The sequence below is a fragment of the Dromiciops gliroides genome, chromosome 1 (genome assembly GCF_019393635.1).
Source record: "Dromiciops gliroides isolate mDroGli1 chromosome 1, mDroGli1.pri, whole genome shotgun sequence".
NCBI lineage: Eukaryota > Metazoa > Chordata > Mammalia > Microbiotheria > Microbiotheriidae > Dromiciops > Dromiciops gliroides.
Genome location: NC_057861.1, coordinates 528,002,240 through 528,019,154, shown reverse-complemented (window position 1 = coordinate 528,019,154; position 16,915 = coordinate 528,002,240). Strand labels below are relative to the sequence as shown.

Sequence of the window (16,915 nt, the reverse complement as noted above, 5' to 3'; positions counted from 1 at the left end):
CTGACTCTACCTCTCACCTCCATTTACTCCTTTCCATTGCCATCGCCACTGCTCTAGATGAAGCCCCCATCACAATTTACCTAGACTGCTGTCTCCTAAACAATCTCTCCATCTTTTCCCTCTAATCCAAAGTCACTTCTGCAGAATCAATCTTCCTGATGCACAGCTCTGACGATATTACTCAACTGCTCAAAACCCTCTAACAGCTCTCCAAAGCCTAGTAGATGACATCTAAACTCCTTGGTTCAGCATTCAAGGCCCTCCCTTATCTGGCCCCTCCCTAACATGCCAGGCCTTTTACAATTCTAGAGTATCAGCAGTTAGGTGGCAGCCAGTTCAAATCCTGCCTCAGATACTTCATGGCTGTGTGACCCTGAGCAAGTCACTTCACCTTCAACAATCTTACTTTCCCCCTTGGTAAAATGGGGATAACAATAGCACCTACTTCACAAGGTTGTGAGGATCAAGAGATGACATTATCAAATGAAATAACAAAGCACTCTGTAGATCTTGAACATACTATATAAATGTTAGCTGCTACCATGATTTGGGGGGGGGGCAATGAAGGTTACGTGACTTGCCCAGGGTCACACAGCTAGTAAGTGTCAAGTATCTGAGGCTAGATTTGAACTCAGGTCCTCCTAACCCCAGGGTCAGTGCTCTATCCACTTTGACACCTAGCTGCCCCAATAGTATTATTATTAGTAGTAGTAGTACTGGTAGTAGCAGCAATAACAATAATTTATTATTATTATTATTATTATTATTATTATTATTATTATTATTATTATTATTATTATAGCACTTGGAGTCAAGACCTGGGTTCAAATTCTATGTGTCTGCTATTTCATCCTTTAACCTCTCTCAGGATCTCTGTTTCCTCACCACTATAGAACTTTCCTTGTGAGGCTCAAATGCGTTATGGAAAGCAGCCTTCACACTTTAAAGGATTATATAAGTAGTAGCTATTACATACCCTACAATACAGCCAAACCTGATTACTCACTATTTCCCAAATACATTCTATAGTTAGTTCCCTGCTTCTGGGAAGCAGGAAAACTTTCCTTAATGCTATTCTCCAGTCCCTCTTCCTCACAGCCTGCTGAAATCCTACTGATCCTTCCAGGCCCAGCTCAAAACTCCCATAAATCCTCTCCGGATCTCCCTAGCCAGAAATGATCTTTTCTTCCTCTGAATTCTCATACCACTTTCCCTACCCCTTCCTCAAGCAGTTCTGGTGCTTTGCATTATGGTTATTTGTTTAGGCCTCAACTCCCCTACTAGATTGTAAACTCCTTAAGAGCAGGGGTTAGGAAGTTCATTACCATAGCTCCCTCAGTAGCCACAGCAGCAGGAGCTTTGCAAATAGGTGCTTGATGTTTATGGAGTCAAAGATCACGGTAATCCAACTGTACTCTGCTCTGGGAAGATGGTGCCTAGAGTACCGTGTTCACTTCTGAGTGTGGTTTTCCAAGTAGAAAACTGATGGGCAGGATGGTGACAATGAATTTGGTCCACAAAACGGGAAGAAAGACTGAAAGAACTGGCCATGTTTAGCCTATGGAGGAGAAGACTCAGGGGGTAACGTGATAGCTGGTGGTCAAGTATATAAGGGGGCTGGAACTTGGAAGAAGGGTTAGGTTTGACATATCTGGGTCTCAGTGGCAGAACCAGGAGCAGTGAGTCTTAGGTTATAGAAAGAAAGGTTGTGGCTCTATAGAAGATAACAAATTCCTAATAATCAGTGCTGTCCAAAAGTGGAATAGGCAAGTCTCAAAAGATGGTGCCTCAGGGCAGCTAGGTGGCGCAGTGGTAAAGCGCCAGCCCTGGATTCAGGAGGACCTGAGTTCAAATCTGGCCTCAGACACTTGACACTTACTAGCCGTGTGACCCTGGGCAAGTCACTTAACCCCCATTGCCCTACCAAAAAACCAAAAAACCAAAAAAAAAAAAAAAAAGATGGTGCCTCTTCCTGGGAAGTTTACCAGTGGGGGCTGGGTGACCACCTATTGGGGATGTTGTAGAAATTTTCGGTCAGGTACAGGTTAAACTCTATAGCTACTAAATTCCCTTCTACTCCAAGAGTCTGTGATTCTGTGAACAAGGTGAATAGAAGAAAGCCCCCATACAAGAGTGTATTGTTTGGCATGGTCTATCTGTAAAAGTGGATCAGGAGATCTTGTTCAGCCCCCAATGGCATACATAATGGGGCTGGAATTTCAACAAGTCTCCTATGGATGGTAGTTGATTTATACCCACAAGGTTTCATTTGAACACCAATAATCCTCTCAGAAATGGGGCAAAAGACACAAGGTAACCTTTTTAAAATCCATTTCACTTTATTTGAAATCTTTTACATGCCACAAATTTACATGAAAATAGCACATTCAATATGTGGTTTGATACTATGAACACAAAGATCCAGTTGCAAAATACAAGTGTAAAACCAAGTGCACAGATGGAGTCGTTAAAATTGAGGAATTTGTCACTCACTTGTAAACAGGTTCTGTTTCCTGCTGTTATAATATAGCACCTTATCACATGATAAACCCAAACTCTTTGAGCCTCCTTAAATCCTAACACTGTTGACATCGTAAGTCTCTTCTTAAATCACCCTATGATGAATGAATACTTTTTTTTTTTTTTTTGGTAAAAGTCACACACACAAAAGGACAGTGATAAATCACACGACCAGTTTCACTACACTTAAATCAACACTATTGACAATCATTGTACAAGAATTACAAGCCTGACATGATCACATATGCACAGGGGGCAGGTACCGGAGTGAGACTGACTACACAGGTGAATATTCTCATGGTCACCGAGGCTTTTATGTCTCATTAGAATTTTGGTAAAAAGATATCCCCTGGCTGCTGTCCCCCCTTCCCCCCCAATCAGCTTTAAGTGGAGTTGCAGCTTCCACTTCAAAGGACAAACTTCAAAAAACTGATCTTATAGCCTAATGGCATTGAGCTACATTACTTAATTGTCATACAGCTAATTAGCCATGCCTGGTTTAACAATGATTCTCGGTACACTGATGAAATTCACAGCAGTGGGACTGCTGGGGAAAAAAAAATAAGGTGCATTGACCTCATGATAACAACATAAAATTTTACATGATTTTTTTTAAAGCCTAAAAAAGTATGATAATTAAGTCTAAATTGATCTTCCTCTGTCAAATCTACAGTTTTAAAATTTCCATTCATGCCTTGTGTTCTGCAAATCTCAGATATTTCTAATTCTCTTTCCTCACTGAGATCAATGACTGGTACAAGTGTCTCTCCCTCAGACCCTCCTCATCTCCACCCTTTTACTGTCAATAAAAAAAAGTGGGGGGGAAAAATAGGGGTGTCAAGAGGTCGATGCCATTGAAAACAATGGATATCGACTTTTCCATTTATTTCAACAGCAGAAAGGTCAATGTCTCCCTTGCTTCATGTTTTATGGCTGAAATGGCCGAGATCCTGCTGCTAACAGCAACAATGTTAATCATCTTGCCTCATCCATTAACTTTTTTTTATTATTATTTCCAGCAATTTTCAAATCCTAAAAGCAGCAAGTAAAAGTGGGGACAGGAAGATGAGGAAGGCTGCCTTCAGAACTTAATGGAAGAAATAAGGATTTTCCATTTTGAGTTTCCCCACCTCTAAAGGAGCTAAACCACTCCCCACCCCAGTTTCTCCCCCTGCTCAAATAAGGCCCCAGGCAGTATCCCTTTCCTATTAATCATTACTTCTCTGACCACATCCCAATTGGTTTCTATGGAAATCATCTGCTTGTGCATCTAATCAAACAGGAATGTTTAGCAGACAGATCATGGGTCCAAGATGTTTGCTTCTCTTCAATACCCAATCTTAAATGCATTGATTTTAAAACTTGCTCTTCTTTGGAGGCTCCCAGTCATGGGTAGCAGTGGTCTCTCAGTTTACAATGAAATCACTTCAAGGCAAATTCAACGATCTTATATCAAATGCACACACACGTGAGTTTTCATTTTGAGCAAGATTTTGCTCTTAAGCATCTTCTCTGAAAACTGCCTTGGCACTAACTGTGGCAGCTTCTTACCCTTTACACCCCAGGGATCACCTTTTCTCAGTCATTTACCCTGTGCACTGGCAGCTGCAGGGCATCTCACTGCCAACAACAAGACACAAGTCCCAGCATGAAGTAGTTAAGGGAGATTGACGATTTGAAAAATCGGCACTGCAAGGCGAGACCAAGATTTTTTTTTTTTAAAGGAGGAATTGAATTTGTTATAAGTCACATTTTTATCGCATAAAGAACCTGAGCAGTACAGTGTGGGGCCAATGCTTTCTTCTCACCACCCTTTAAGATGACAAGATGCTAATCTGAATTCTGTGTCTAAAAGTGAGGAGATGCCACTTTGGATCAGGTTTCCAAGGTTCTTTACAAGTCACAACTAAAATGGATCCCAAATGAAAGTTAAGAAACAAGGACTTGAATCAGGATCTGCCCTCTCCACTCAGGGTGCCCATGCACGAGTAAGGGCAACTAAACGCAGGGGAACCAAAAGCTCCTTATCGTTTTACTTTTTAAAAGGGACATGGGCTGTGACTGTTATGCCACCAAATCAATATGCTTTGTTAAAAAAAAAAAGAGAAAGAAAGAAAAATGAAGGATCACAGATTTAGACCTAGAAGGGCCTTTACACTAGAATCCCTTTAAAATAGAATCTACCTTACTAGCTGTGTGACCCTGGGCAAGTCACTTAACCCCAACTGCCTTACCAAAAAAAAAAAAAAAAATAATCTACTTTACAGTAGAAGGGACTTTCTTTCCCAAGTAGAAGTGACATTTAAGGGACATAAGGCCCAGATGGGTTAAGTAGGCTGTCCAAGGGTACATGGGTGGTAAGTAATAGAGCCAGGACTCAGATCCCTCTGGTTCCAAAGCAAATGCTCTTTCCATAGCACCATGCTGCTTCCCACAGAATGGGAAGAATATTGAATCAAGCTTCTCTGAGCCTGCACGTCAAAGTAATTTTAATCAAATTTAGAAACCTCCTTCCCCCTTCTCACAGGTAGAGTGGGAAGCTCAGGGTCCTTAAATGCACAAACTTTCTATAGCTGAAACTTCCGTGTCCTCCTGCCTGAGGCAGCCAGGACCCAGGTGCTCGGGAGGCCCTCTAACCGCACAATGATGAGCAGAGTGCAGCTCAGAAGAAAGCCGGAGGTGCCACTATGACACAGGGCCTTTGGATAAGAAGTAGGGGCATTAAAAGTAGGTCCTTTTTTGAAAGTAGGAGATAGCAAATAAATTTGAAAAGGGGGGGAGGGGAAAGTATGCTCCAATGTGTTTCTTCTCCACCCCACTCCCCAGCACCCCCATAATAAAAGAAACACACACACACACACACAATAAAACTCATTTTGGAGCTTTAATGCTGACCAGGCTCTGAGTCCCATGCTTTTCTCAGCTCAGAACATATGGTACTATGCTTAATAGCCCAGCTCTGCCAATTGGGGACTATTAGGGTGGGTTCTTTTCCCAGTGTAAATGCTGCAGAATATAAATTGTAATTAACACCGGTGCCAAAATAGCACTTAGAGAAAATAAGCACATTATTAACATCTGGTGAATCCTGTCTCGAGTGCAGAAGCAGCGGAAATTCTCACTCTAAGTAAAAGGATTGTTGCAGGGACACTAAAAATATCAGGTCTTCACTTTTGGTGTCTCTTTTCACAGCGATTTTCATTTCCATCCACTCCCGATACCCCCTCTCTGCCTGGGGGCTGCCCTTTTCCCAGTCCTGTTTATTAGTATAAATTATGTTACTGTTTAAAAGTGCTTGCTCATGAGAATCAAATAGCTAGGCCCCAGTCACAAAGATACAATCATATCCCTCTAATAAATTCCTAGGGAAGGCATAATCCTTTGCTTTTAGTATAAGCAGCAACCTTCTGGTGAAAAAAAAACGAAAGAAAAAAAGCATCACCTCAAGAGCTTGTACACGCAAAGGACCGTGCATGAGTGGGACTAACCTGTGAAAGAACCAATTCTTTGGGGCGCCAGGCGCCAGGCTCGTGTGTTTACAGGTTGCACCTGCCTGTTCTTTGGCAGCTGGATCTTCCAGGAGGGAGAAAACAGGAGCAGCAATTTTCCTCACGATTCATGTCCACTGGGCCAGAACTAACTCTCTGATGGTAAAGGAAAAAGCCTCACTTTGGGTGTGAAGGGGTCGGCACTGCAGCATTCCTACTGCAGTCCCTCCCCCATGTTCTCCCTTTCAATCTGATTTGGGAAAAAATTAAATAAATAAAGGCCAGGAATTCCGACGGGTGCCATCCCTTTCACCGTCTACACCTTGCTCCCCAGGGCTGATCAAGCTTATTCCACTGCCTCTGGTGCCTGAAAGGATATGGCAGGCCTAGAGAAGCATCATCTGCAGGGAAAAGGCAATTCTAATCGATCACCTTTGCAAATAAGGACGCTTCCTTTTTTTTCAGGGACAGAAAGAAGATGAGTGAGGAAACTAGCTGCACTATGGTCAGGGGCTTTGGGAAGAGCTAAGGAGTAAAACCCATGGCCAAAAGCTCCTCATTCTGATCTACTTCTCTCTCAATAAGATGCAAGTGGGAAACGGAGTTGTGTCCATGCTGGACAGAAACAGTTCTGTTACGATAAGGGGTACCTACTACACACTGAGAGGACGTGATCACATATTCCTTTACAAGTGAAAATTTATAAATGTCTTCCTCTTCTCCAAATAAGGTGCACAGTCAGGAGGAGGGTGTGGATAGGAAGGTGTCTCCAATGCTATTCTTCCTGGGGAAAAGAGTAAACTACTGAAAAACATTTGCCTCTTGAAGAAATGGAGGGAGAAGTGATAAATGTCTACCACATGATCAGTTATCCTGGTTCTTTAGTAGCAAGGTGAAGTGCAGGACAAAAACAGCCCAGGATGGTGCTTATGTTATTTAAGAGGCGAATCACTTTGAAAAAATCAAAGAAGGGGCTATCACGGAGGTTGTTTAAATGGACTCAGATCTGTATGGTCATAAATCAGACCATACACACGTAGATGTGTACACGTGGCACAGATAAGGCTGGGCCACACTATAATTATATAGTGAATGACAAAGACAGGACAAACGAGTCTGACAGCCTGGATCCAAGAAGGAAGGAAAAAAAGAGGAGAAGCTGGAAGCGTTGTAGGTAGGTTAGGTATGTCACTCCCTCCCCCTGGGCCCTTCTAATAACAATGCCTACTACCCCACTGGATACCATTCTGAGGAGTAAACCTATAGAAAGCACTTTTAGCCAGGACATTGCTGTGATAAGAATACTGACTGGATGAGGTTGAGATGGCACATCTGGAAGTTCTGTGTTCCCTGAGGAAGCCCTTTGGGAATATTGCACCAAACAGATGTGCAACAGATCTAGGGGTACTGAAGAGGTTATATGCCTAAAAGACTTGAATCAAAAGCATTTCTATTCACCAGTGGTAGAGACAACAAGGAGATTATGTCCACAAGACAGTTAAGGAAGGGAGACCTTGCCACCATGCATTTTAGTAAAAGGTGGTTGTTAACTTTTGGAACAGCTGTGTTTATTTCAAAAGCACAAAATAAATAAGGCAATATGAAAAGGTTAATCAGGCCACTATTAAGAGCCTAAAATGCTTTCTAAGTTTCAATACTTTGTTACTCTACTGAAATTAAATATATATATACACACACACTATATTTTTTCAAAATACTCTATAGAATTTCTAAAAATTATCCAGTGTAAATTCATATAGTGTAAATTCATATTGTTTGGGTGAGAAGACAAGGCTGCTTCCTGTGAGAGGTAGCCATTATCCTGTGAGTTAAATCAACACAGGGTTTATAAGGGTCTGACCTATTTCCACAGCCCTGTATATATTCAGAATAATTGGGAGTGACCCTTCACCTTATTTAACTGACACGTGACAATTTAAATATTTCATACATAATTGAATTAAAATACTTGTTTCAACTGGACACACATCTAAAATTTGGAGTCCCATAAGTTAAAAAGTTCAATTTAAGAAGTCGAGTTTGTTATAGACATTAGCTATAACTAGCAAGTTAGAATAGTAGTAATAAAACAAGGAATAATTGAGGATTTGCATAACAGTAACTGAAAAATGACTCAATGTGTAGCATCTGTGATCTGAGTAGTTTTGGATATGCAATGCGTTTTGAGAACATTGGCACTTCTTGGGAAATGTTATATTTTTTATGGAAACTGATGTCAGATTGTAGGCTGTAATAATCTTCAGTTCTAGGATTTTCTTTCCTGTTATCTTTAAGAACTAATTGATGGTTATTTTGGGTTTGTAAGTTCATTTTGAATTTTAGAAAATTGGGATGTATAAGAATTAAGAAACAGAGATTTTCCTTCACACCATGGAATCTGGGGCTCATGACTTTGGAGGTGATGTGGGGAGCATCTCTCGTTGACATCATTTCTCAGACAACATGAGCACAGTCAAAGCTGCCAGAGAAGGAACTGAGGATCTGTTCTTTAGAGTTTAAGACGTCCATTTGGATGAGCACATATAGAAAACTTTAATATGCAGAGTTGTGACAAGGAAAGAGATTTGAAAAATTAAAGAAACTAAAGAAAATGAATTGCCTGCTTTCCCCCGTGGAACATCATGGTTAGAAAAGATGTTTGGAGTCTGTTGTTGTTGTTGTTGTTGTTTTTAAAAATCAATCCTGTAATTTGATTCTAATGGTACATATGTAGAATGAAGTGTGAGTGCCTGATAGTGAAAGGCAACAGTGTCTTTTCTCTCTGGATTTTAGTCTTTCCATTGTTAGGCAATTCCTTTCCTCTTCATCTTCTGATTGGGCAGATGGTACCAAAGCATTTGATAGGGTGGACACGATGATTTGGTATCATTCACTCACTAAACATGCTGCAAACTATTCTTGGCAACATTGTTGTTTTCTGTAGACAACTCATTACCGTCTAGTAATTTGAGATGAAGAGTAGAATTCACCACTCTCACCTAGCTCCAGTCGAAATAATGAATTCTAAAGAAGGGGGCAGCTATGAGTCATGTCTGCATTGAGGAGGCAGCTGTGGTAACAGGGTTATCCTCTCATACCATTTCAAAGCATGCCACAAATTACAATCAACCAATACCAGGGAGGATCCTAGTATTCTAGCTGCCTGTACAAGTAGGCCAAGGTGTTGTGTTTCAATGGCATCCCTATTTTTAATGCTCTACCTAAGGCAAATATTAAGAGGGCCAAACATAACAGATGAAGGATTTCCTAATTGGCTAAGTTAGATTAGCAGCTGACTATGTTGCCTATGACTTTTCAATTTCTGCAGGCACCTTCCAGGAATATGTTGAACTATCTATTTATTAAAATGCCAAAGGAAGTGACAGCTGACCCTGACTTTATCATCTTCACTGGCCTAACTGGGACTCACCTTGGGACATTACTGAGTACCATTAATAACCCACCTGTCTTCTTTTGGAGAGTAACAGATCCCATCCTATACCAGCTAGCACTCCACAAGGCCCCCAAAGCCCCAGGAGCAAACCCCTGAGCTATAAATGTAGTCACCAAGCACATCTCGTTGAGTTTCACTGCTGATCCCACTAACAGGTGTAATCAGAGTGGCTGCCACCATCCTCCTTCCTCTGGGAAGAGCTGACAGACGATTCTCTACCTCATCTTCCAGACCTGTGTCATTCTTCCAGTCCTCACCTCCTATGTGACCTAGCTGATAGCCCAGCATGAGTTTACTGTTATAGACACTTTGCATCTCTGTGTTACATGTGCTCTCTTCTCCAATTCTTGATCTCCCAGGAATTAGCTCTAATTTTTACAGCAGGTTGGGTGATAAGACTCATAGACATGATTGACAAATTCAAACCCTATAAAGAAAGAATCATGGCTCAGTTTATGTGCAAGCTTCCATTATCCATTAGTATATTGGAGTGTCTTACACCTCCAACTTGTAAACAAACCCACTCGGTGTGGACATGGGAAAAATCTTTAATGGCTGTCACTGGCCCCTTCATTTGTGGAGCAAAAACTACCTTAAAACCTCTACTAAAGAACATAAAAACACCATACTCTTTGTTCCAATAGGACAGATCATCTGTCAATATACTCACACAAGAAAACTAGGAGCTCTACTTATCAAGGACACAGTTAAGGACTAAAAACGTTATGGTACTGAAAGAGTCCATCACACTTTGATTTACCCAACTAAATCCTTGTCCTACTCCTCATTTTTTCCCCAACTGAGAAAGGATGAATAAGGACAAAGCTGCCTATAATAAGGGGTGGGACACAAACAACAAATCATCAAGAATGAAGACGTTCTGAATTCTCAGGTTTCCTAAAAATGATGAGTCCACGGTCCACGAATCCTATTCACACTGTAGTTATCTAGTCTAAAAGTCAAGTAGACTACATTAGCTCCCTCCAGCAAAGTATTTGTTCATCATTTACTGTTGCCATTTACTGATAATATCATGGGACAAGAACTAGATCATAACTTCAGCCTAATTCCAATTTTTAGCATCTATTTTAATCACATCCATCCTTCAACCAACAGTAAACCTCATGTGGGGAAACCTTAGCTTGCTGCATCTGCTAGTGAAAGTTCAAAAAATCTTAGGTCAGCATGAGAGCCCCCAGCTTCTAAAAGCCTGACTTGCAATGCATATTTTAAAATGAGCAGGAAAGAAAATAAGCCATCTCTTGGATTCCCCTTCAAAATTAGAAACAGTCTGTCAGATCTAAAGTGACGCCGCTGGGTTGTCATTTTCAGTACTTTATGGGGTGTTCTATCGAAGAGGGGTCTTGTCCAAGCCAAGAATGATTGATTACATCAGACACCTCCTCTTTTATTACTGTCCACTAAATGCATGACAGATATCAAGGATTCAGATATCACTCCACTCCTTCATTATGAAAGGGAATCTCAAACCTGGGCATTCTTTGGTGTGCCCTAGCAGTGAAATGTTGCACAACAAGGCACATCAGAGCCTTTGTCATTAGGATCAGCAGAGATGTCTCTTGATACAGCAAAGGATCTCATAAAAGGTCTGGCAACAGATAATAGTACTATGAATTTTTTAAGACCAATGTGTGTACAGAATATTCTATAGGAGAGCATTTCCTTAATTGGTCTAGTCAGCTCATTCTGTATGTTGAAGAATTCCATCTTCTTAAGCAAATCTTTAGCAAAAAACAGAGATATTCGGCTCAGGTCCCATATCAAAGAACATGTGAAACTGCCATCAGCACAGGAAGGATCCTCAGATACCCCCTGGGGGCCCAAAGCTATAAAACTGTAAAAGCGTTGTGGTGATGACTTATGTGGTGCTGTCCAAATGTCTGCGCCTCTCTCCCAGTCCCTTGCGGCATCATGGCATGTGGTGTGAGCGACCTGGGATATACCCATTAGGGTCAGGGACATACCAAGTAAGGACTGCTGGAATGAAGAGTCCCTCTATACATCTGAAGCTACTTCCAGGCACCCATTATAGGTAGAAGATTGAACTTAGCAGGCCCATACTGTTCACCTGATTTTGACCTGTGTTTATCTCTTATGACAGCATTTCAAATACGTGGCCAACCTTGAGCACTTCTATAGAGTGGCTGTGAGGACAATTTTATTTTCCAGATGATTCATGTAAAGTAGCCACTGATGCTTTGGAATAGGCATTGAAATTAGCAACGTTTGCCTACAGATCAAGATGAAGACCTCAAGTGATCTATTACAGCTATTAAGGCTATACGGCATCTTTTAAAATGAGACATCATGCCCAGGATAAAGACTCACTCCATGACGAGGAACTCTAATGTGCTATTACACCTGCTTGACAGAATCTCATCAACCTCCCCTAAAAATGATGCACTGGTAATTAATCTTGACTATATGTCGTGCTACAATGCATTCAGGTCTGAAGTGCAATCAGCACTATGTTTACAGCTTGACCTGATGTACAGGGAAAGGTCATTCCTTCTATCCAGGACATATCCGCTGTACAGTTCACCATCTTCCATCATGCAAGATAGGTTCGGTCCTCCATGCCATAGCCTTTCACTGGTCCATCCTGTCAAAGACAGACTAACTTGTATCCACAGAGCAGAATCTCTCAGATTAAGTAAAGAAACATAAACTGTCCTGCTCACTTGTGTTCAATCCACGACCATCCATTCATACCTAGCTCTTCAATATGTAGCCATTTTCTGGCATCTCTGTAGAATGGCTGTGAAGAGAGTTTCATTTTTAGATGACACTTTTCAACTGATCCCTGATGCTCTGGCATATGTGCTGAAATGTTTGCCTACAGATCAACAAGAAGACTTCTGATGACCCACTACAGCAAAACAGAGAATAAGGTAAAGTTTATGAAGACACCAATCTATGTGAGTGTTTGTGCCTCTCAGGACATATACTGCTGCTGGAATTGTTTGATTCTGGATGCTATTTCAGACCATATTCGAAGGTACCTTTATGGCTTGATAGAACTTAAGAAAAACACTAACAAAAAAAATGGTACCCACTAGAACAGACAAGTCTTGGGGTAATGTGTTAGATTATGCATCATTAGTTGGATGGAACTGAAAAAGTCCAGGCATTCTGGAACATTCTAGAAATGGGATGCAAAGGAGCTTTACCTGTGCATAGACTGAGTTGGTTCTTGGGCTCCCCAAGATAAGGAATAAAGTTATTCAAATGCTTTCATTTTTTTGAGGATCCAAGTTACCCTGTATCCCCAGAGTTACAGCAAGGTAGAAGGTGGGAATTAATAAGATGGGACTCAACTTACAACCCGCTTTCTAGAATCTGACTTCAAGAAGAGCCTGGGAGATCTGTTAAAAGTCCTTTTATAAAAAATCTTCATAAAATACTTAATTGGGCCAATAATACTCATATGGTAGGGATCAAAGTTTCAGATGGGGAAAATGAAGAATCAGACTTGCCTTGAAATATTTAATATATAGATTAGATCTCGATCCTTGGGAGGAAGAGGATGTGTACCCAGGTAGGAGCAGAGGAGAATTAGAAAGCTTATTTGATATACACTGCAGTCTCTTCAGTGTGAGTAATAAGAGGAAAAGGTTGGTTTGTCTGGCAGGCTTTTTGAGGGTGGGTCACCAGAGATACTGGCAGATAAATAAAAGGGAGGTACAGCTAAGAGAGGAAATGGAAAAATGGGATCAGAAGCTGGATATGTAATAAAGAGTAATAAAGTGTCTTGAGCAAGAAAATAAAGCTTTAAACATAATGATGCTTACAAGGAATTGTTACAAGAGAAGCAAAACTTCCATCAAAAGCTGAAAGCAGAAGTTGTGAGGTTTCAGGCATCCACTAGTGACCATGGGTCAGCCATTAGGAGGTAAATTCCAGGCATTATGGGAGGAGAAACAAGCTCATTTTAATTATGAGCTAGTATTGAAGTTAAAATGGTTGATACATCATGTTGTTGACTTAGTGTTGCTACAAAACCTGGCTGAACAAGGAGGAAAGGCTGGGACACCAGGAAAAACAGGCAAAAGAAATCCTCTAGGGGAATGATTCATTTAAGGCCCTGAAGAAGCAAGTTGGTGAATTCTCCTCAGAGGGAACGCCTAGAAAGTATCACGTGATGGTCCCTGACAGGGAGGTAGGAGCAAAAACAGGCGTAAACACCTTCCTTGGTATTAGAAGCTACAAGAGTAAGAGAACCCAGAGAGAGCCAGCCAGAGACCGGACACTGCAAAGTCGAGCTGCTGCCATCAGCACCAATACCATTACTCCTGAACCTTTCCCCACCTTCCAATGTTTTCTTGAGCTTTGTGCATTTTGCTATTGCTTTCCCTGCGCTGCTGTAAAAGTATCAGACTTGGGAAATGCAGCAACCCCACACATCTGATGGCAGGGGAGGATGCTTCTTCTCAGTGTCGGAGGGTGACAGCAACCAAATCTTGACCAGGAATTATCGCGCTCCTTGCCTGAGACACATTTGAAATCAGTGCTGCTTTTCCGGCATTCCAGCCCAGGTTCAAGCCTTCTGTGCACATGCTGAGACTTCTAGTAGTGAGTGCCCTCCAATGGGAGCAGCGACAAAGGAGGGGCCGCCCCAAGGCACCCCTGATTTCACAGTGCCCTGCCAGGGACAAAGTAGCAACTTCTATGTCGTGGGCTTCAGTCCTTATTTTCCCTCCAGGCCGCTTTCCTTCATCTGCTGAATCCCCTCTTTAAACCCTGACTCTTTCAGAGACTCTCCCTGGACGACTCCAGGATTCCACTGCTACATTTCTCCCCATGTTGCCGTGCTGCCATCCCCTTTCCACCTTGTCTCAGGGCAGCCTACAAACTTAAGATTCCCTCTCCCTGGGTGGTACCCAGCCCCTGAGCCCGCTGCAGGATGGGAAACCCCTCCTGTCACTGTCTCAGATAGACCCAGAGGCTCAAGGACACCCGGCTAAAACTGGGTCTGAGCTTCATCCAAGATTTCAATGGAGTCAGAAGTGTGGATAAGTAAGCTATAAGGGAGCACATTTTGTGAGAAGGCTGAATTTTCTCTTGGGCTGAGAGTTTTTCCGGGCCCTGGGACACCAAATAAAGGAATAAAGCTACTCACTACACACACTCTTCAGAAGGCTCAAGGATCACTAGAGTCAAAGGGAGGGAGGGGCAAGGGCTGACAGTGCAAATGGCTCAATGTGGACTGTGGCAGTGTTCGTATAAAAGTTTGCTGAAAGAAAGGTTACAGTACACTGGTCTTTGAAATGAGTCAATAGATTACATCACTCATCGAGATGTTATCCTGATATATTTTTCATGTGCAAGTACACACAGGGTACCTCATGCCTGGGTACCAAGCACCACATCTTTTTTAACTAAAACACAGTCCTCCCCTTTTAAGGCTGTCCGCTTCACTCTCCTCATGTAATGCTGTTAACATTTAACTCTCAATATGAATCTCACCAAAGCAACAAGTAGTCACAAAGAAAATGTCTAAAAGAAGTAAGGTTACACAATGTACTACTAAGCACACACAAAAGCCCTAGTGAAACATATTGAGTGGAATGTAGTGGGATGAAGAGGGAATATTTTCTTCCCTTTTACATTACAAACCAAAGAATTGATATCAAGCACAAGGAAACAGCCAAATCACTCCGATGGGGCTTCTCAGCAGAGTGCTGGAGAGCACAAGCAGCAGCAGAATAACCCAATGACAACATTCACGTGCCCATGGAGATGTCCAGTCTCATCTGGCTTTGTGGTGGAATTGGACCGAAGTGATTCTAAAGCATCCAGTAAGGCAGCTGAAAGCTGAAGAAGTTGGTGAGGGATGAGGAGGGTAAAGTTCAGGCTAAAGGAAAATGACTTCACCTGTTGACGCAGACCATCCCACTTCCTGATGGAGCCATCACCACCACAGGTTTGGTGGTTCTTCAGCCACTCTGCTTTTGAATAAGGTAATTTCATCCAGGTGCATCATGGGGACATCTCTGATGACATCAGTCAAGCCCTCGTGAAGCAGGGGGAAAATGACGACATTTAGTGCTGGACGCTCTGCCTGGAAACTAAATCAAAAACAAGTTATTAGCCAGGGAAGGGCAATGTGAGCTAGTTTTTAAATAAGAAGGCAAAGGTGGGGATGATTACAAACAAAGAGACTGGAGAGAAAAGAAACTGACAGCCAGGCAAGAAGTCAAACCATTTAACCACCTCCCACCTTCAAAGTTTCTCATGGCTCAACCTAAGACCAATGAATTATTATTATCAGCCTTTATCATCAAGGTACAAATGATTCATGAATGATAAGTTCATAAGCCCCAAATATGCCCTGTCCTTCAAAGCAGGAAGATAAATCGGTACCTAGGAGGATGTGTGGACAGGGGACAAGAGGAAGCAAAGTCAGTAAAATCCAATCTGGACATATGTGTTTCACGTGGATGATGACCCAAAGTTTCTGCCTTTAGGTAAAGAAAGAAAGAACATTTGGAGCCACACTGGTCCAGCTCCAGTGACAAAAATCCAGGAGAGCCAGGGAGATGAAAATCAAACTAGGATCCCTGAGGGCTACCCCAGGTTCACCATGGAGAGTGCTCAAGCTTTTAGGTCAGCTGAAGACCTACCCTAGACTCCTGGATGCATCTTTAGATTCAGAATAAATAGGATGAAATCTGGTGTGAATCTGTAGCGCCTGAACCAGACAGAAATCAAAGCATTGCTGGGGCAGGGTAGGGTGAGGAGGAGGAAGGTGGTCAGGTAGAAAGAAGACAAAGCTAATATGCACTTGGATATTCTCTTGCATGGTTTCCCGGAAAAGTCAAATTCCAAGACCTAAGCCTAATTTTCTAGACGGTTTAAATGATTGTGTGGATGAATGGGAAACCTGTAAACTTCCTTCAAAGTTCAATCATTTTATATTAAGAAAAAGGGAATAAACTATAGTTTTTAAAAAAGAAATTAAAAAGGGTAAAAACATTAGTTCTCAGTATGCCCAGTTAAAATATAAGTATTGGGGCAGCTAGATGGCACAGTGGATAAAGCACAGGCCCTGGATTCAGGAGGAGCTGAGTTCAAAACCAGCCTCAGACACTTGACATTTACTAGCTGTGTGACCCTGGGCAAGTCACTTAACCCTCATTGCCCTGAAAAAAAAAAAAAAAGGTTACCTATAGCAGTCATCACAAAATGGGGGCAGCTAGGTGGCACAGTGAATGGGGCACAGGTCCTGGATTCAGGAGGACCTGGGTTCAGGTCCATCCTCAGACACTTGACACTTACTAGCTATGTGGCTCTGGGCAAGTCACTTAACCCCCGTTGCCCCACAAAACAAATAAAATATAAGTATCACATGAGAAACATGGAACTATGCATAATTCTGAACAAGTGAATGGAAAACAGCATTTATTAAGCACTTTGCAAAACACCATGCTAC

The 16,915-nt window shown here is 41.9% G+C and overlaps 1 protein-coding gene across 2 annotated transcripts in view; it reads right to left on the bottom strand.

Moving 5' to 3' along the window:
- Nucleotides 1-2,318: 2,318 nt before the first annotated feature.
- FBXL18 (F-box and leucine rich repeat protein 18) overlaps nucleotides 2,319-16,915 on the bottom strand; it is a 79,890-nt gene continuing 65,293 nt past the window's right edge. For both annotated transcript variants that reach the window (XM_043989742.1, XM_043989734.1), the window contains one exon: nucleotides 2,319-15,551. In XM_043989742.1, coding sequence (XP_043845677.1) covers nucleotides 15,395-15,551 — 157 coding nt within the window. In that variant the 3' untranslated portion in view covers nucleotides 2,319-15,394. The remainder of the gene's footprint in view (nucleotides 15,552-16,915) is intronic.